General features: G+C 34.6%; 1 protein-coding gene across 6 annotated transcripts in view; it reads right to left on the reverse strand.

The window, feature by feature from the left end:
- Nucleotides 1–21413, reverse strand: part of USP47 (ubiquitin specific peptidase 47) — a 121576-nt gene that overhangs the window by 7200 nt on the left and 92963 nt on the right. For all 6 annotated transcript variants that reach the window (XR_004476512.2, XM_004279181.4, XM_004279180.4 and 3 more), the window contains 11 exons: nt 20925–21056; nt 20405–20481; nt 19759–19814; nt 17605–17717; nt 16483–16587; nt 13817–14024; nt 11487–11602; nt 9337–9456; nt 6801–7578; nt 1638–1813; nt 1195–1275 (listed from right to left, as the gene is read on the reverse strand). Coding sequence is in view for 5 of the 6 variants with exons in the window: in XM_004279181.4 (XP_004279229.1) it covers nt 1195–1275; nt 1638–1813; nt 6801–7578; nt 9337–9456; nt 11487–11602; nt 13817–14024; nt 16483–16587; nt 17605–17717; nt 19759–19814; nt 20405–20481; nt 20925–21056 (1962 nt within the window). In the remaining variant the exon portion in view is untranslated. The remainder of the gene's footprint in view (nt 1–1194; nt 1276–1637; nt 1814–6800; nt 7579–9336; nt 9457–11486; nt 11603–13816; nt 14025–16482; nt 16588–17604; nt 17718–19758; nt 19815–20404; nt 20482–20924; nt 21057–21413) is intronic.

The following is a 21413-nucleotide window of genomic DNA, read 5'->3' on the forward strand; positions in this document are numbered from 1 at the left end:
AATCTTGGCTCCACTACTTACTAAAGCTCTGCTATCTTGAGCAAGCTTACTTAACATTTCTGTGCCTCAGTTTTCTCATCTTTAAACCAGAGCCAGAGTCATTGTGGAGATTAAATATGATAATACATTCATATTTCTCTTCTTGTAATACAATGACCATAATTTTGAAAGTAAAAAGAATCACCTTTATAGAGTAAAATGAGAGAAATGAATACTAATTCTCCAAATACATTCACTGACTGTCTCAAAAGAGATACAGTATTCACAAACCCCAAATTCAGAAGAAAGATGTAAGTCAAAATGAGTGTAATGGATCACATATAAGAGATATGACTGATGCCTAATACAATATTTGTTGAACAAATGAAGGCATTTTATGAAAACATTATCCCCTTATTTGCTGTTTTTCACATTTGTCTAGGTCTTCACTGAGATGTTATAAATGTCTTAAAAATAGTGTCTTTGCCTTATTCTTCTGGGTATTCACCACAATCTTATATATCACAGGAACTAAGATATTTTATTACTCCCCGAAAAACATAGCTGGTTTAGATCCTTAATCCACCATTTACAAGTTATATGACCTTGGGCAAGTTACCTCTCTGTGCCTCGGTTTCTTAATCTATAAAATGAGAATAACAGTACTTTTATAATAGAGTTAATTGATGAGGATTAAAAGGGTTAATATTTGTACGCACTTAGAGCACAAAGAGACACTATATATAATGCTAGTTAAATACTAAAAATGATTCTCTGAACACAAAAAGTAGTCAACTGCCATCCTTCTGTAGCATTTTACAATCATTCCCAGAAGCACAAACAAACCCTCTTTTAAAAGCAGAAAATGTTTGCCCTTCCAGCATTTGTAGCAATACTTTAGACCAGGGGGATGACAAAAATGGCCTGAGGGCCACATTCATCTGGTGCCTGTTTTTGTAAGTGAAATTTTATTGGAACATAGCCACCCCCATTGGCTTATGTACTGTCTGTGTCTGCTTCTGTACTACATTGGCAGAACTGAGTAGTTGCAACAGAGGCAGTATGGCCTGTACAACTGAAATATTTCCTAAAAAAAGTCTGCTATCCCCTTCTTTAGAGAGATAAAAAGAAATGTCTAGTAATCAAATCTGTGCACTGTATGTTTTTAATAACTATCAAAAGTTACCTTACATTGCTTGTAAGTATATTACTTACCTCTTGTTCATTGACTAGAAGCTGGTACACTTTAACTCTGTATTCTCCTTTTTTAAGTGCTCTCCCCAGTCTAATTGTAATCTACAAATTAAAAACAGTTTTTTTTAGATGTATGGTCTCAGCAGAATAAACTACCCATTTTCATCTCAACTGTTTAGTATTTTTCTCCCAATTCTCTAGATTCTGGGCTGTTTGAAAACAGGTGTATCTTTTACCTCTGATTCCCCAGTGCCTAGAATACTAACTGGCACACAGTTAACATTTAACAAATGTTTGTTAGATGAATGGAGAAAACAACAACAAAAAAGCCAAATAACCACTAAACCTCAGGGACAAATTATCCTTTTAGGGTATCCATTTCACCTTACTTGGAAGTAGTGCAAGATGTTCTCAAATCTATCATTTAAAACAGACTCTAATTATTCAGAATTATTTTAATCAACCTTATTGTCATCTGAAAATGATGAAAGTGTCTCATTTAGCCGGACGCTCTCAAACTCTTGATTGCTGGCATACACGCGAAAGACCTTGAAGTGAGAGGACAAAACTCCAACAAAGGGCTCTAAATGTTGTTTGAAAGCAGCCAGAGTAATTCTTTTATCAACATGCACCATCAACCCTAAGCACACACACACACAAAAAACAGAAAAAAAAGGTAAAAGAAACCTCTTAGAGTATAAATAAAGCAGATCATATACTTTTTATTATACTGTAAGCAGGAAAAAGTACCTTTTCAGTTATTTGACTTTTAGCTAATATACTACATTGAAAGGACAAAAATGTGGGCACTGAGCATATGCTAAGGATAATCTGACAGCTTTAAATGTTCTGAGATATTTAAGTGCTTATTTGCTTACTTATTTTGGCTGCTGAATTAAAAACCAAACTTATAGGAACTCTCTTCAAATACATACATTTCTAGATCTACACAGCAGTAGTGTGGGCTCTGGCTGGGTCCCACCCCTACCTCTTCTGCTTTCTTACTAGCTGTGAGACACAGAGCAAGCCACCAGCCTCTGTACCTGCATTTTGTCATTTGAAAAATGGAGCTAATAACAGTACCTACCTCACAGTATCTCACTGTAAATTCAATGAGGTAATATGTTTATAGAATAGTTTCATATATATATATATATATATATAAATATATATAAATCGCCTCAAAAATTGTTAGTAAATCTAGTTCTGGGATTTCTACTAGAGAAAAATGTCAAGACTAGCATATGAAGATGTCTGTTTTATCATGTGGTTGGTTGGACTGTAACAGAAATAATATCTAAATGGGTCAGAAACTCCCACCTCCTCCAAGCTTCAGTTTAAGCTCTGTTGGCATTATAATAGTATTATCTTTGATGGGCTTTTTTTCTAATGCTTATTATTTTAATATTTTGTCCTTTATAAGCCACTCATGAGGATACTTCTGGAATATATTTCTATTTACTCTGGTCTTCATATTCTAGTAAAGAGCAAAAACTTCACTCATTTATCTTTCTCTTGTAACAAAGCAGTACAGAATGCAAGAGCTGCCATGCAGCCTCAGGCCCATGGTCTCTTTGCAGCCCTAAGGCTCTCTCTAGGGCAGACCTCAGTTTTCTGTGAAATTTACATGAAAGGTTAAGGATAAAACCCTAAAACACTCCTGATTTCCATTCTCAGGTCATCCCAACTCAGGTTGATGAATTTTTCTAAATGGATTTTTCAAATAATGTCTATTTACTATTTTCCTGGTTATAAAATACTGGTTCACTAGAGAAAATGTGACAAGTATGAATTAGAAAACATAGATAGGGTGATGAACTTTATTTACTGTATATATCTTTTGAGGCAGCATTTCTTTTAATTTGTTTAAAATGTCAGTTTCTAAGCTTTAAGGAATGCTCCTAAATGTTAAAATCTAGCTTTTGGCAAACAAAACTCTATTATCCAGAGAGGGACTAAATTTCTTGAGAGAAGGGTGTAATGAAAAAATTTCTTGATTAGAAATGAGAAGCCTATGGCTGGATTTCAGTTTTGCCACTTCAGTCTGATAAATAAATGGCTGTAGGTAGGTCATCCAATCTTTCTGAGCCTCCGTTTTCTCACAGGATTATTACGCCAGTCTCATTGATTGTTGTTCGACAAATATAGTAAATTCTAAGGCATTACTCAAATAAAAGCTATCACTGTCATTTTGGTTTCTCTCATAACTCCTAGTAATGTTGTATCATAGGAAGACATGAATGTTTGTTGGTTATTGATATAGTCCAATATGGTGATTAGGACCAAGTGTTCTAGAGTTACATGGCCTGGCTGGAATGAAGTCCTGGTTCCTCCTCACAAATTAGATTTGTGACTTTGACCTAAGTTCTCTGTACTTCAATTACCTCTATTATTAAATGAAAATAACAGTATTTATATCTCATAATGTGTTTTTGGGTCAATACATGTAAAATGCTTAACATAGCACTGACAAAGTGTTAGCTTAACTGATGAGCTATAATTATTTTGTAGTTTTACAGAATACCATCATATCATTTTTCCTATCTACCCCTTCATACAGAAAAGTTCAGTCTCTTCACAGTGCAACCTCAAAATAGCCTCAAAGGCTTTTCTTTTTTCTTTCTTTTCTTTTATGTATTTCTTGAAAGAGGTGGTAGCCAAAATTGTACAAAGAAATTTCAGTGCAAATACACTACCATTTTTATTACTTTGGCCTTCCTGTTTATATCCCAGTGCTTGAAGACTACAACTAGGTCACACTGGGACAGTATTTTCAAAGACAGGTTCTATACTCCCTGAAACAATTCCTAGATTATAATGAATCACTTAAAGACTATCATTTTAAGTGCTGTTTGGTAATTATCTAAATGAGTTGTCTAGACGGTACACGGTATACCACTCTTCAGATATCAAATTCTTTGTTTACCTATTCTACCTTGCCATTTCATCACTCTGAAGAACTTGTATTATTACGTATCATCCATGTTTCCCAGGCACCTACTTTCAGATCCCTGCGGAACTGTGACGAAGCAGTCTTACTAGAGACTCCTTAAACACTAGGCTGCTGGCTATCATCCCCACTCTCTTTTCCCTAAGCCAGATTTTTAAACATGAAAAGGCATTTTCCAGGGTTTTCACTTTTTCTTTTCAAACAAACCTTCTGTATGGCTTCTGAAAGCCTAAGTAATTTGTAGAAAATGGTTTCTCTTCATCACGTTTTTTTTTTTAAGTTTTTTAAGTTTCTTTGAAGTAAGCTTCAGGCAAGATATAAACTAGAAATTCTGAATTACATAATCTCAGAAGGATGGAAGAGATCTGTCAGTTTGGGCATTTGGACAAACAACAAAAACATATCAACATTGGTGAGATTTAAAATAATAAAAGAATAAATAAAATATAAGACTAAAACCAGCCAGAGAATTTGCAGGACAAGCAGGTTCAAGATACAAAATCTTGAATACTATTTCAATGAATGCTAGTAAATTAGCCCACAATGGATTTCTAAAAAGGTTAAAATGGCCAGCAATCTCCTTTGCAAAGATTTCATTAAGCATTCTAAGATGGAAATGGGACCCTTTAGACTATGATTCTAAATATTCCCACTGAATCCTCCCTACCGTTGAAACTCTCATGCAGTCTAATTTTCAGCACATCTTTCAAAAACAAACTCCTTGAAAGAAATTTCTAACCTTTTTCCAAAGAGAAGCTACTTTTAATTTCTGCAATGCCCTTGAAGGGTTGAGGATGGTAAGAAAGCAGAGTAGGTACTAGCTATTTTTCCTGTACTATGACGTGAGATAAGTAAGTAACAGTGGTAGCAGTGAGGAGGTGGAGGTATGAGTACTAGGCTTACAACCAGAATACCTGAATCTGATCCCAGCAGTGTGACTAACTGTGTGACCTCAGGCAAATTATTTAACTTGTTTGAGCCAGTTTCTTCATCAGTGAAAAGTGTCTAACAATATCAATTTCACACAGCTGTTGAGAACTAAATGAGATAACATGTTAATAAGAGTTATAAGAAAAAAACTCCATAGAAATATAAATGAAGCATTACTATAATAGAGCTTCTCTATCTCCATTTTAACTCACTAATCCACATTTTCGCACTTGAGTTTCTGCAAGATATAGGTATGGATGTCAAATAATTACATTGTTATTTGGACCTAATTAATTAAAAACACAAATTTATGTATTTTACTACTGATTTCATGATTTCTGCCACTTTTTTATTTTTTTTTGTGGTACGCGGGCCTCTCACTGTTGTGGTCTCTCCCATTGCGGAGCACAGGCTCCGGACGCGCATTGGCAGGCGGACTCTCAACCACTGCGCCACCAGGGAAGCCCCGCCACTTCCTTTTAAAAGATCTATTTTTGAGACTACAAGTATCCTAGCATTTAACTAATACAGTGGTTGTTTGTGCACCTTCTCTCCACAAGATGAAGCATAAGGCTGCATCTTAGTCATCCTTACTTCTGACAAATACATATGGCCTGGCACCTGGCATGTATTCAGGAAATAATAATTGTGTGGGTGTATAAATGGATTGATGAAGAGTGGGCCTCTCTTCCAAAGTAATAGGAGCAAATGCATTCAGTTAGAAGCCTTAACCTCTAGTAATGGTTCCACTATTTACTAGATATGTATGTATTTTTGGGAAAGTCATTCACCCTCTATGAGTTTCAGTTTTCTTATCAGTCAAATGAGGATATCATTGTTTGCTTTATTAATTTCAGAAAAGCTTCAAGTGAGAAAAAGTGTTTTGAAAACTAAAATATAAAAATATAATGGGTAATATTAATATTTGCCTTTCAGACTAATGCAAAGTATTTAGGTTTTCAGCTATTTCCCTTTTATACTTGAAGAAAGATTTTGTATCTTGAACCTGCTTGTCCTGCAAATTCTCTGGCTGGTTTTAGTCTTATATTTTATTTATTCTTTTATTATTTTAAATCTCACCAATGTTGATATGTTTTTGTTGTTTGTCCAAATGCCCAAACTGACAGATCTCTTCCATCCTTCTGAGATTATGTAATTCAGAATTTCTAGTTTATATCTTGCCTGAAGCTTCCTTCAAAGAAACTTAAAAAAAAAAAAAAAAACCAAAAGAAGGCCCTTTCCTTTCCCTGACTTTTCCGGTTGTGTACTTTTCACGGGGTGTAGGAAGGGTGCAGTTTGGATTAGGTGATGGAGGAAAGGGAAGGAATGCACAAATTAAAAATTTTTCTAGGCACTGAATATAAAATTTTCTAAAGTGTCTGGCCTTTTTTTGGTATATTATTTACTATTTAAACTAATTCTTTTTTTTTTTTTTTTTACTTAGTACTGTTATCATACTTTCCTTTTAAAAAAATTTTTAATTCTTTTCCTTTTTTTTTAAAATCATCTCACAAAAGTTGTCACATCATTACCATCACAGGCATAATGCACAGGTCTAAGGACACCGTTTACTATAACTGCATCAAAACTGAAAGCAAAGGAGAGAGAGGATAATCTTATAACCCAGGAAGCTACAGGTAATCTTAGGACAAAGCATCTCTTAGCTGATTCTTAACTAAAAATTTAAATAAACTGATAAAAAAAATTAAGGCTGTTTCAAGGAGCCTTTTTCTTTTTAAGTACATACATTTATGTCCTTCCCCAGAACTTTCATCTGCAGCATAGGGTTCTGCTTTGAAATACATGTACTGTATTTCTCCCCTACTCTTGCCACTCTCATCATATTCACTGTCCGTTCCGGAGTCTTCTTCTGCTGTATCCCATGTCTCCTTTTTCCCTTCATTCGCTTTAGTTCTTCTACTACTCGTGATGCTATGAGAGTCAAGTCCATTAGCCAAAGGGATTTGAGCATTATCTGCATTGCACAAAGTATCACTGCTATGACTTGAGCTAAGAATATCACTGTCCACTGAACTTGTACTCCTGTCATTATTCACATCTGAATCTGATCGTTCTTCAGACTGAAAATTTTCAGGATCGGAAGTCTGAATATGCTGTTCAAGTTCTCTATTATCCACTGAGGCTGAAGAGTCCCTCTCATTGAGAGGTGATTCAATGTTTTCAAAGTCACTTGTCTCAGTACTTTTGCTGCTGTCCCCATTATCTCCCTCCTGCTGCTGTTGCAGTGACAAGCTTTTGAGTTTTTCAGTGCTTTCTTCTAGAATAGCTTCCACAGACTTTGGACCCCCTGCAGGTCCTTTGACTCTTTCACAGTCATCATCCACATTACCAGAGTCACCCCCAGCTTTCTGGTATGCTGTCCTTTTGGAATAAGATCCTGGAGATTGTTCAGGTAACAAAACAAATAATCTGATTGTATTTGCATGCCGATCCAGGAGTTTCCATAAATGAGAGTCTGTAAAGGCCATCTGGTAATCCAAAGTCTCAGAACTTTCAACGAACACCTGAACAGTAAGTCAAAGAGTTATATTACATCATTAATTTTGGTGACATTCTCATTCATTATAAGAATAATATCGCATCAGTATAAGACAGTGCACAATAAATTATAAAAGTTGAGATGATAATGTTTCTAAAGGACACGCCCATTGTTTTTGGAGACTAAATAAAATAAATATTATGTTCATATGTCTTTGTAATTAGCCATAAAACTGCTAAACAAATATCTTGTTTATCGGAAAATGTATGAAAACATCTTGGGAATGCAACACCAAAATCCAGGTTATATAAAAAATTTAATGGACAAATGACTTGATTCTAGAGCAAATTAATTGCAAGGAAACAAACAAATCTAAAGGAACAAACAAACAAATCTAAAGGAACAAACAAACAAATCTAAAGAAACAAACAAATCTAAAGGAAATCTTTAGATTAAAATAAACTTGAGAGATATTATGGACTTTATTTAGATCCTGATTTGAACAAACAAATCTTACTGAAAAAAATTTTTTTAAAGATAATCAGGGAAATTTGAATATTGACTAGGTATTGGTTGATATTAAGGCATTTCTATTAGTTTTTTAGGTATAATAATGTAATTGTGGTTATGTTTTTAAAAAGAGTTCTCATCTTTTAGAAATATAAATTCATATTGCTTGTAGATGAAATGATATGATGCTGGGAATGTTTTTCAAATAATCTGGGGGAAGTAGTTAGTTAAATATACATGAACAAGACTTGATAATTATAGAAGCTGGGTGATACGTACATAAGGGTTCATTACACTATTCATGCACTTCTGCATATGTTTGAAATTTTCCACAATAAATTAAAAAAATGAAATGCATATACATAAATCAGGCAATTATGAGTAGTATTTTGAATTTTGCATAAAAAGATTATTATTCAATAAATGTTATAAATCAGGACTATCAGCTAACCATTTAAAGAAAAAAATAAAGTTAGATCCCTCCCACTCCTTACCCTAAAACAGTATTAGGGTGGATTGGCGATTTTAATGTCACACACAAACACCACACAGAAGTACTGGAAGAAACTAGGGGTGAATAAAAATTACACATCAGAATTAATAAAATACTAAAAAAAAAAAAAAAGAGGCTAAATATGATAAAAGACCAAACTGCCCTAAGATGAATGAGACTGGAAATGGTGATAAATAAAAAAGACAGCAAATGAGGAAAATTTGATACAATTTATCCAGAGTAAACCAAAGGCATTAGGAATAAAAACATAGGAAAAATGATAAATGATGGAACACATAATGATATCAAGAGATAAAACGAAGAGATCAACATGAACTTTCTCTTTTCTTACGGAGATCAATGAGTAGGAAAAGGGAATAATGTGGGGTGAATCCAAGATAGTAATTTTCTCCACACTAGGCATGCTTCAGACTTTCACCATGAAGTACTGCTTTATGGGAGAAGTTCAAGAATGAACAAAATTCAGAGAACATAATCATTGTGACCAGAACTAGTCATGAAGGCTCCACCAAAGAAGGAGGACTAATCTTGGGCTTGAAACAAACTGTAGGAAGAGGGGGAAACACTCCAGGAGGGGCGGTGCATGAACAAGGCAAAGATGAGAGCCAGCAAGACTGACTGAGAAGACAGAGAAGCAAGATGTGACCTGACTACAAAAGGAGGGTAATTATTGGGAGGATGTGAGAACCCAAAAAGTAAATTTCAGACAGATGGTGAGTGGCAGCATAGAAAATAGTCATGAAAAAATAAAAGACATACCTTGTTACTTCTAAAAAACCCTTCAGCTTTCAGGGTTTTACTGGGCACAGTGAGAAGACGCAAATCATTGTAGCAGCGTTCCAGCACTATTCTCATTGTTTCAGCAGGTAAATAGATGGCCTATAATGAAAGTAATTTAATTAAAAAGTGCTCTTTCAAGAATAATTCTGCTTGACTTGGAAATATGGGAAAATGAGACACTGCTGAGTTCTTCTTAAAAATAGCAGAAAGAAAATTAAGAGAAAAATAATCTTAGTAGAGGTTTACAAATTTTTAAAGAATCTATGGGAAAAATTATTAGTCCCATCCATTAATTATGATGTAAATTAGGAAAACAGAGTATCACTTATAAATGTATGCTCTGAAACTATTTTAAAAGTAACAATTTTTCACTGAAAGTTCTATTTCTCCCAAACTCATGAAGTAAATGAGGTGATTTGATTCCAAAGAAACTGAGTAACTGACTTTGAGAACTGATGTCAAACCAACACCTGTTTAACTTCTTGACTTTGGATGAGTTCTTCTGTATTCTGTGAATAGTTGTTAATACTTTTTTTACTAAATCAATTTTCTTCTGTGTAAAATGAGATTAAATTAGTAGGTAAATTTTAAAGTTTTCTAAAATTCCATGTCCTAAATTTTTGGTGTTATTTTATAAATTTCTCATGAAATGAGCAGATAAAAATAATTTACATTTTATAAAACATGATTTGTTTTACAGCTAATGATAACTAGTTCTCAGGCATCCTTGTTATACTTTAAGCACTATATTTCTTGGCATCCTGTTTTCTCACTGTCTTTATTCTTAGACACATTTCTCCCCAACAAAATTATCAGCTTCTTCAGGGAAGGAAATGCATGTGTTTCTTTTGTACTACCTCAGTGCTCATATTCTAGATTAAACTGTAATACAGAGCAGTTACACTAATGCTGTCTTTTTATAAGTAATTTAATCATAAACTATGACTTCACAGTATGATTTGTTTCCTCCAATTATTACTTTGGCAAATTGTTGGAAGTCATTTTTTTCAAACATAAAAATAATTAAAAACTAACTTCTATATAATACTTTACAATTTTTTTTCCACAAAAAGAGCATTTATTTGTTTTGTTCATGTTCACAACAACCCTGTTAAAATAGGCATTAAAAAACCCCAGATGAGATAAAAGACAATACTACCATAAAATGAATGAATGGAAACTGGAAGTTCCTTGACTTGCGATTTCTGAACAATTTCGACCACACCAAGGGAATCTTAACCTGGGGTTAATTTTGCCTATGTTTGTGTGCTCAATGTTCTATAGTGTACAAGACCCCTGAAAGGATAATAACCATTTCTCTAGAGTGGAATAGTTTTTTTGTCTAAGGAAATGTGAATGTTTCGTCATCGTATTTTTCCAGTTCAAAAATTCTGAATGAGCCTATGCTATTTACCACTAACTCACATAATGTGGCTAATATTTGATTCATCACCTTTCTCTTCTACTTCTATTCATCTATCACTGTCTTTCTGGTTACCCAAGAGTGAAACTCCTTAGGTCTTCTGTGCTCCTGCCTTGCTCCAATGTTTACCAATCACAAGTGCTGCCAATTCTATTTATATATTCATTCTTACAATCGCCACTTCTCTCATTTCTGGTCATAACGCCTTCATCTGAATTATTTCAACAACCTCCTCATCTATGTTCCTGAGTCCTCCCTCAGTCCACTGGGAACACTAGTCTAGTGTTGCCAGAATTACCACGCTATAGCAGAGCTCTCATCATACCACTGCTGTACTTAGAAAAACAACCAACCAACCAACCTACTTCCTACTGTTTACGTTAAACAGGGCCCAAACTTTTGAGTTTACATTTAAAAACCCTCCATGAGATAAAGTGAACTTGTTTTCCAGGCACGTACTTTACAATGATCCAGCCAAGCACACATATCATTGCTATGTGCACTTGCTTCACACTCCTTACCTCCACGCTTAAGTCAATCTGTTTCTTCCATATGCAGCATCGTTCTCTCCTAACCACAGTTGTCTCCTAGCTATAAATACTGGCTCCTTGAGGTAAATATTGGTTCCTACATCTTGTAACTATCACATAGTGCTTTGTACACAGCAGGTACTTAAAAATATTCATTGACCAAATTTAAAACTTACCTTTGAAATAAGCTGTTTGAACTCTGTAACTGTTTGATTTAAGTAAGCTCGAACAGTGATAGGAGCAGCTACAGATTCTGCCTTTAGATCAACAACATGAACCTTCACCATCACTTCTGTCCCATTGGAAAAACATAAAAACCCAATTGGAGGTTATTTTTTAAAAGGTATTTCACATGAGCAATGCATTCTAAATGTGTTTCTAATAGATGGCAAAGAAAATATTTTTCTAATTATCAAGATGGTAGATGTATATGTTATACATGTTAAAACTTTCACAATTTATCACATTACAAATATATATAAAGAAATAAAAAATGAAGCTAATAGAAAAGTTCTTATAGATCTCTTTAAAAAATGACAAAAGTCAAAATGTGACTTTTAAAAATAATTGCTTTGTTTCCTTATAAAACATTAACACCACTGCCAAATTTATCAAGCATATTAAAAGTACATACCCAAAGTTCCAAAATACAGACCAAAACCACAACACTAAATAAATGTAAATAACTAGAGAATGCACAACAAATACTAAAGGGGACATAGCAGCCCTACTTGCTTTTGACAACCTTCATTAAACAATTCAAGACCTTGTTCATAATCAAAGACTTCTTCTCCTCAAAATAATATTCTCTATATCCTATGGAAATTTCAGCAGAAACCCTTTGGATTACATGTTTGTTTTCTGACTTAAATTCTTCATGTTACAATTTATTTACTTATTATTTTATTTTATTTATTTGGCTGCATTGGGTCTTCGCTGCTGCTCGCGGGCTTTTCTGTAGTTGTGGTGAGCGGGGGCTACTCTTTGTTGCTGTGCGTGGGCTTCTCATTGCAGTGGCTTCTCTTGTTGCGGAGTATGGGCTCTAGGCATGCAGGCTTCAGTAGATGCAGCATGCGGGCTCAGTACTTGTGGCCTGCGGGCTCTAGAGCACAGGCTCAGTAGTTGTGGCACATGGGCTTAGTTGCTCCATGGCACGTGGGATCTTCCTGCACCAGGGATCAAACCTGTGTCCCCTGCACTGGCAGGCAGATTCTTAACCACTGTGCCATCAGGGAAGTCCCCATGTTACAATTTAAAGCCACCTTCTCCTCTCCTATTTTCAGGAGATCATTATATAACTTAACTTTTAGTCACCAGAAAAATAAATGATCTTCAAACATTGGATTTAGTAGATAGTTATTCTCCAGCTTAACTGTTTTAATCTCTTATATGTAGTATATGTCAATACTCCATTTTCCCCCAAATGTTACTAATCTAAATCTGAATATTCTGCTAAAGTCTTGATTATTAATGAATAAAGGAGATTACTTTACAAGGTTTACAATCCACAATGACATTTAGAATTCTCTTTTTAAAAAGTGGGTTTTTTGCTGACCCATGTTATATTTTTATCATAGTTTTTACAGTCTAGTTCAAAAATAATCTGCAGACACTTCCTTGGTGGTGCAGAGGTTAAGAATCCGCCTGCCACTGCAGGGGACATGGGTTCGATCCCTGGTCCAGGAAGATCCCACATGCCGCAGAGCAACTAAGCCTGTGCGCCACAACTGAGCCTGCGCTCTAGAGCCCACAAGCCACAACTACTGAGCCCGCGTGCCACAATTACTGAAGCTCACATACCTAGAGGCTGTGTTCTGCAACAAGGGAAGCCACTGCCATGAGAAGCCCACGCAACGCAATGACGAGTAGCCCCCACTTGCCACAACTAGAGAAAGCCTGCGCGTAGCAACGAAGACCCAACACAGGCAAAAAACAAAAAAACAAAAAATCTGCAAGAAAATGCTCCAAAGGGACTCTTTACAGAGAGAGCGGAGTCTGACTAAAGGAGCTCTTGAAAGAATACCACACTTAATCTACTTTGGAAAGAAGAGCCTTCATAAAAAGGAGGTGTATGAGATCCACAGAAGAACAGAATTTGAGTTATGAAACCATAACCATAATAAGGTCTTCAAGGAGACCCTGAAAAAGAGACTCTACTTCTGAGACTTTATGGGAATATACCAGGGTCTTCTCTATAAAAAGAGAGAGGCTGGGGCAGGCGCAGAGGTAGGGAGGGACGACGATTTAGTACTGGAGAAGAAAAAAAAATCCCACTGAAGACTATAAGCCAGTAGTTTTGTTGTTTGTTTCTTAAATTTTGTGTATAGCTTTTTGGAAAGTAATCTAGAACTTAATTCCAGGTTTGTTGCTGACTACTTCCCAACCTATCAGAATTATTCTACATTTTAAGAACATGTAAAAAATTTAAAAATAATTTCTACAAACAAAAACTTTCTTATGAATATTCTAAGTCCTTTACAACTCAGAATACCATGAAATTCCTTACCTCCGGGTTTGTAAGACTGGAAAACCTGATCGGGTCTTCTTGTCTCCAACAGCAGATCAAACATGTATGTTGACTTGACTCCACCCAGTAAAAGTCCCATTGGTGTATCTTCTTCTCCTTCATATGATCGTTCAAGATAATCATGAAACTCATCATATTTAACAAGACGACAGCAATCCATAGGTATCACCTCTTCTAAATCCATCATCTAAAAGAATATAACACCCGAGGAAAAAGAAAAAGAAATATATAGTATTGATATTTTAGTCTGATGTGTAACTGTACTAACAATAGGTCCTAACAAACAATAAAATTCATATATTTATGATTTGCATCAAAGCTCAAAGGCACGACTTAAAGGGTATTTTAAAATAACCATAGTTCATTATCCCTCAAATTATACGACCTATGCACTAACATATCTTAAAGACTTTTTTGTTTTTACAAAAGTTAACATTCTAAACTTTAGATGTACTCAAAATTAATGCACTGTAAGCTATTGCTTTATAACCAGTCAGCTGGAAACATGAGGGGAAAACAACCAACTAGAACATGCATCTTTTGTTATCTTAATACAATTTGGAGAAAAACTGGTAATTAATGTATCTAGTAACGATCTCCCTAAGCAAGGGAGGATAGCATGCCTTGTAGAGACACCACAAAGGTCATAGCTTCTGTCTCCCAAGTGCTACCCGACTCCTCTCTGAACCATCCCTTTCAGTCTTAGCCTCCGGAACACCAACAAATTGGGCACAGGAATTTCTGTCAAAAATTTTCCCTCTACTACATGTCACTAGTAGATGGCATACCCTGGATGCAACATCACTTTAAGTGGGAGCTGAACCTCCTGGAGAAACATAGTAGGATTGCTTAGAAGTATTCAATACTCATCTGAGGTTTGTGATTACAACTTTAAAGAAAGCATTACTGTAAGCCTTGGTATGTCCCCATTGCCCTCTACTCCTCCATCCCTCACTTCCCACAAATGGAGCTTTATTTTTCTTATATAAGATCGATTTATTTCTCTTTTCTATTTCACTCTTTACATTTGTGAAATTAAACTTCCTATTTTTTAAGACAAGATTTTTTCTTCCTACATTAAAAACTGATGGAATATAAACTACCCTTAGTGCTATCACTGACTGACCTTACTGTGTAAAACTGTTTAAAGACATTTTCTCCATTTTAGTTTAATTTGGTTTCACTATTGTTTTGCTTGCAGTCCACCATTATGTTTAACGGATTTTTACTTCAATCAGGTGAACCCAGAGCCATTCATCCATTTTATTATTTGTTCATTCATTTATTCATTCACATACCCATCCAATTTTTTTTTTTTTCCCCCTCCAATTTTGACTCTCCTGTTTACCAGGCAAAAGTAGTGGAAATGCAACTGTGAACAAAACCAGAACACTCTTCACCCTTGTAAGTGCTTACGGTTTAGTGAGGGACATTAATTAATTAAAATAGTCACACAAATGTAAATTTTCAGTACTGATAAAGTGCTATGAAAGACCAGGTACACAATACAAGTTCTCAAACTGTGTGTGTCTAAAAACCACTTGAGGTACCTGTTTAAAATGCATAATCCCAGGTGCCAAAACGTAAGTTCAGATTCATTTGCAGGAATTTGTTTTTTAATAGGAATGTGATTCTGGTGCAGGTTGTGCTGGATCACACTTTGAGAAACAATGCCAGCTATCTTGTGAATTATTTTTACTTCTTTCATTGGTTCTACATATAATTATAAATGAAATGACGTAGTATGCAATTTTTTCTCTAGGTAATGACTGTTTAACTTTAGTCAAATGATGTTAATGTTCACATGGAAAGGGCAAAAAATTCTGTCAAGTATAACAGATGACATTTAGAATAATCCGGTTAAAGAATGCTTCTTTTTCTATTTGCCTTTCAAAACCCACTTATAAATTTGCATTATTCTTAGAATAAAATGCAAACTTCTATTCTTACACAGCCTTTAATTTCATTTTATGTGCCTCTATTCTCAATCAAGATGATCTAAACACAATGCACCTTTTTTCAGCTTCTTAATCATGTACTTCCTCACCTCAGTTTTTACACATGCTGTTACCTCTACTTAAAGTACTCTTCCCCAACTTCTTGCACAGCTGTCTCCTCATGGTTTAAGTCTCAGATTAAATAACCTTAATATACTACTGAATTACTTTATGGCATCTAATAAGATATTTGAAAACTGTGGTGTTTAAATATTTTTTGTCTGTTTTTTTCCCCAGTGGGATTGTAAACTCCAAGAAGGCAGTGAGCCTGTTTTGCTCACTCTGGTACCTCTAACACCTCATGTGGTCTTGTTCACTCAAGTTCTCTAATGCATCATATAGTAGACACTCAATAAATATCTGCTAAATGAATATAAAGAATAAATAAATATTTTTGTTTCTAATTCTATTTCTGAGTTTTAGAAAGCTTTAACTGGCTTTCGGAGTGAGAAAGTTCTCAAAAGCAATGGACCACATTCCAGAGAAGAGGTGTAAACTATACTCTTTAAGAGACATAGGATTTAAGTGGGCTATCAAAGCTACTGCAAGTGCTTATATTACTACTGACTATAATAAAAACTTGGGAAAATGTTAATACTGTTACGTAAAATATCAATAATTAAATGCCAACAGTGCAATTAAACATACCTTATAAGCCATTTCTACTGCTTCCTTTAATGTCTTATCCTTATGAACCTCCAATTTATTTTCCATCATCACTTGTTTCACAGGATGCAAACAGAATAATTTTATCTAGAAAATGTAAAATATCATCATTAACTCAACAGGTCATAAATCGAACTTACTTCTTTTGTAGACAGTATTCTTTCCTAATAGTCAAAAATATTATAATTAAAAAAAAAACATAATTGGGATCATTCTCCGTCTATCTCACTTAATAATTGATACTGTCTCATGTTATAAAAAAATTCAAAATCATTAATTTTAACAACTGTATGTTTCTTTATAAGCATGTATCACAATTTATGTAATCACTCTCCTACTGATATATATTCAAGTTGTTTCCAATTTTTCTGTAATTTGGAAAATACTGTGGAGAATGTCCTTGTGGTCAAAATTTTTACCACATCTGTCATTATCTCATTAGGTAATATTTTCTTGAGAGAATTATATAAAAGAATATGAATTTGCTTAAGGCTCTTGATAAATCCTACTCAAATTCTAGGAAGAAAGGTTTTATCAATTTATACTTGTAGCAGAATGTTACAATGTTCATCTCACTGTAACCTCAGCAGCACTGAGCATTATCACTATGTTACTGGTTTTTTGTTTTTTTTTAATAAATTTATTTTTGGCTGCATTGGGTCTTTGCTGCTGCATGCAGGCTTCTCACTGCAGTGGCCTCTCCTGCTGCAGAGCACGGGCCCTAGGCACGCGGGTCCCAGCAGCTGCGGCACATGGGCTCAGCAGTTGTGGCTCACCGGCTCCAGAGCACAGGCGCAGCAGCCATGGTGCATGGGCCCAGCTGCTCCGTGGCATGTGGGATCTTCCCGGACCAGGGATCGAACCCACATCCCCTGCATTGGCAGGCAGACCCCCAACCACTGCGCCACCAGGGAAGCCCATGTTACTGGTTTTTTATGCATAAAATGAAATCATTTTACCTCAGTAATATAGTTGGTTATACTGTTTAATGATCATAATGGCATAACTATCTACAGAATCAACCCAATGAGTCAGTGATGAGAACTGCAGTTAAGCAAAGTTCAATAGCACTTTTTAATTAAAAGTAAAATTAGGAAATCTAACCTTGCATGTATTGCGCTCAATTTCTCGTTGCCTCTTTTCTTGTTCTTCCAATTCTCTCTCTCTCTGCACCAAATTTTTAATATGTTCTGGATATTCATCTACTTCTAGAAATTCTATTAATAGTAAAAACAGGGTAAAACAGTGCCACTGAGACTGAGCTTCCTTTATTTAATTTTGTTCTACTATGTTCCCAGAGTATACACTTCTACTATAGCTGTTATCAAAATATATCTCAATTACATCAATCTTTCAACTTGGAACATGAGCTTCTTCCAGACAAGGGTGAAGAGGCAGTTGATAATGACACATGGTTAGGTCTCAAAAAAGCCTTATCTGTATACCTCTTGGCTCCAGACAACTCTGGTATGTAAATTAAGATTTTTAGAATGAAAAAGCCTCCCTTAAACTTGAAAATAAAAGCACTTCTGATTTCAAATAGTGCTATCACCATCAAATTGTATAACCCTGGGCAAGTTTACTTCTCCAGACCTTGGTTTCTTCAGCTTATTAACAGCACCTTACCACATAGAGTTATTACCTGGGATATAAGGAAATGTAATAAATACTGTTGATGCTCTACTACTACAAATGGTATTTATTTGTTTATTATTATTCACTAATATGATTCTCTTTCCTTTGTTCTCAAAGTAGTCTTTTAGCTGCCTTCTAATCAAAGAACTTCATATGTAACTCAAAGTATTCGAAGTGACAGTATGAGACTATAACACTGTTTAATAAAGCCAATGATTGTTAGGCATTAAACAGGGAGAACAATTTATATTTTAAAAAAATCATGCCTCTGTGGAAGGTAAAAATCCACTGTTTACAGAAATGAGCTCCAATTTAAAAAATATTCCATATCATACATACAGTGCCCCTTAGTGCTTCACCACAAAACTAGAGCTGTGGGGAGCGGATAAAAGAAAGCTGAGTTACTGTACTACATGAAATATCTGGAATGCTGGGTGTCACAGAGGATACACAAACTAGAAACCTCGCTCTGCCTCCAGGTAGCTATGACCTTGGACAAATTACTCTTTAGGGTATAGTTTCATTATGTGTAAAGTAGAATGAATACTTCTACTCTGAAATCTCTGTTCTGAAATGACTTGTGATAATTTCCTTTTTTCTTTCCTATAATTACACAGTAAATTATTGAACAGCCTCTATATGACAGACCCTGTATTATATCATTGGTGAAAAGATAAATAAGTCCTAAGCCTTGCACCAACTGAATTCACAATCTGATGAGAGTTTACGAAAATGTAAACAAAAACATCAGACTGCTTAAAATAGATTTACTCATAGTATAGTAGTTTCTAAACAAAGGAAATATATTGAAATCAAAGACAATGATTATATTAATTGTGAAAAGAATATGAGCAAACACATCACCTGTGTATATATCGTATGCACACACACACACACACACACACAAACACACACACATGCTTTATACACCTATGTGCAAATACTGTCTCAGTCACGATCAGAGTTACCAAGAAAACACAGGAACTGTAATTTTTTAAAGTAGCAGTTACGAAAGGAAAAAAAAAAGGCAAATCCACATGCTTTGTATACAGGATTATTTTTAGGATTCCTAATAAAATTAAAATCTAATAAAGGATGCATACTCGACTCATAAAACTTTACTTGCTTTTTAAGCAAATAAGCAAAGATGTTTAACTCTAGTATGACACTAAATGCTTAAAATTTTATCTCATTTAATTTTTTATAATAATCCTATAAAATACTATAATTATTCCCATTTTACATGTGTGGAAAGTAAGACTTAGAAAAGTTAAATAACTTGTTCTGGGACATGCAGATGGTGAGTTATGGCTGCTACACAGATCTGGAGACTATCATCACTGCACCAAACTACATATAATACAATCTTACTGCAAATAAATATCCAACGTATGCAATGCAGAGTAAGTTTTGTCTCTTAGTGTATTAAAAAATAGTTCAACTTTTTTCCAAGTGCTTTTACCAGTTGGTATTATCTCATAACAGTCTTTATAATTAATTCTCCCACACATTAAAAAAATTTAATTGTCCTATCATTTAAAAGTAGTTATCTGGGTTTATAAAACTTGCAAAAAAGCTGGTTTATAACACAGACTAAAATCAAGTAATTATATGTCAACATACTTGCATTTCTTGCTGGGTCCTTCAGTCTATATATCAGCATATATGCATTTGTGGAGCTAGTAAAATATAAAGAAGATTAATAGGGACAAAAAGTAGATTGTAAAGATTCCATTTCCTAGCATCAAATATTTATTTTAAATAGTAGTTTTTTTGTTGTTTCAAACAATTAGAAAATCATGTAGCTGTTCTTGTACAGGTTCAGATTTAAACGTTCTTGAAAAAAAAGGAGACTACTTTGCTTTTACTGACATATTTATGAGAAAATCCCGTATCTTTTCTTGGTAACGTAGTAAAATCTTCAAAAAACCTTTGTCCTAGAATGAGTACTACAGGTAAGTCAGGAGTCAGCAATTTTTCTCTGGAAAAGGGCCAGATAGTAAAAGTCATAGGCTTTGTGAACTATTCTGTGTGCTAAAACTACTTAACTCTGCTGTTGTGTGGGAAAAGATCAACATACAGTATTTAAACAAATGAGTATGATGGTGTTCCAATAAAACTTTATTTCCAAAAACTGAAGGCAGGCTGAATTTGGCCCATAGGTTATAGTTTGTTGACCCTTGGGTTAAACCTTTTTAGTGATAAAAAAATGTTGAAAAGCTGTAAATAATTCTAATTTATAAACAGAAAAGCTTAGGAAGTTATTTACCTTGCAAAAGCACTGGAGTAATAGCCTCTGCTTCCTGAAGATCCACCATGTGTTTTCTTAATGTCCTCTTGTGTTATCTAAAAAGTTGTAACATTACTTACTTTTTTGGTAAGATCTATAACACCATTACCTTTATGTCAACATGTAATCCAAGTTTTAACCTCAGAGTTAAATGGACCACACAGATAACAGTTCACAAAATGTAATCATAATCAGTGGCTACTAATGGCCAATCTTTTCTAGTGCTCTTAAATAGACAGCCCATGTGAAGGCTCAGGGCAAGAAGAAAACTGGGAGTCTAGCTCTGCAAACACTCAGCAAGCCCAAAATAAAACAAAATAAAGAAACAAAGGAAATTTACTGAAAACAAAAACAAAAGAATGACATCTGGTATGTCTTAATGATTTGGTATGCTTCAACGGACAGACTGAGTCTCTCATTTTTAATAAACCCTGCTGTTGATGAGAAACATCCCTACTCCTGTCTTTCAGAATAATAATCTTAAAAAATCCCTCCTTACCCTGCTGACATGTTGATCATTGAAGCTGTACCACTGCTCATCACTGAATGACTTTATACAAGCATAGTAATGACCACCAGCAGCACTCCCTGAATGAACCATAACCGAGAAGAGCTCATAGATCAAAGAATTCTAAAGAAAAGAATAAAAGTAACTCAGCACAGAGGAAAAACACAAAACCCTAATTTGTATATTTCCTATTCTCTACTAAAACACAGGGAACTAACATGTTAGTTGTCCTCTGTATTTATGGCAAGTCAACTTTTCTCTAAGATCATTAAAATGGTAATTCATCACATAATTTTTATATACCACAAGTTTCATTCAGCGTATTCCTTCACATTTTAATCATGCTATAACCTCTAGAACAATGTATAACTGAAATACAAATTTATATATTTATGTAAAAAGAAAATACAGTCTGAAATTTTACAAAGAGGTGTTAAACATGAGACCGTTCTGATATGCACATCAAAATCAATAAATCCC

Source organism: Orcinus orca, chromosome 8 (assembly GCF_937001465.1).
Source record: "Orcinus orca chromosome 8, mOrcOrc1.1, whole genome shotgun sequence".
Classification (NCBI taxonomy): domain Eukaryota; kingdom Metazoa; phylum Chordata; class Mammalia; order Artiodactyla; family Delphinidae; genus Orcinus; species Orcinus orca.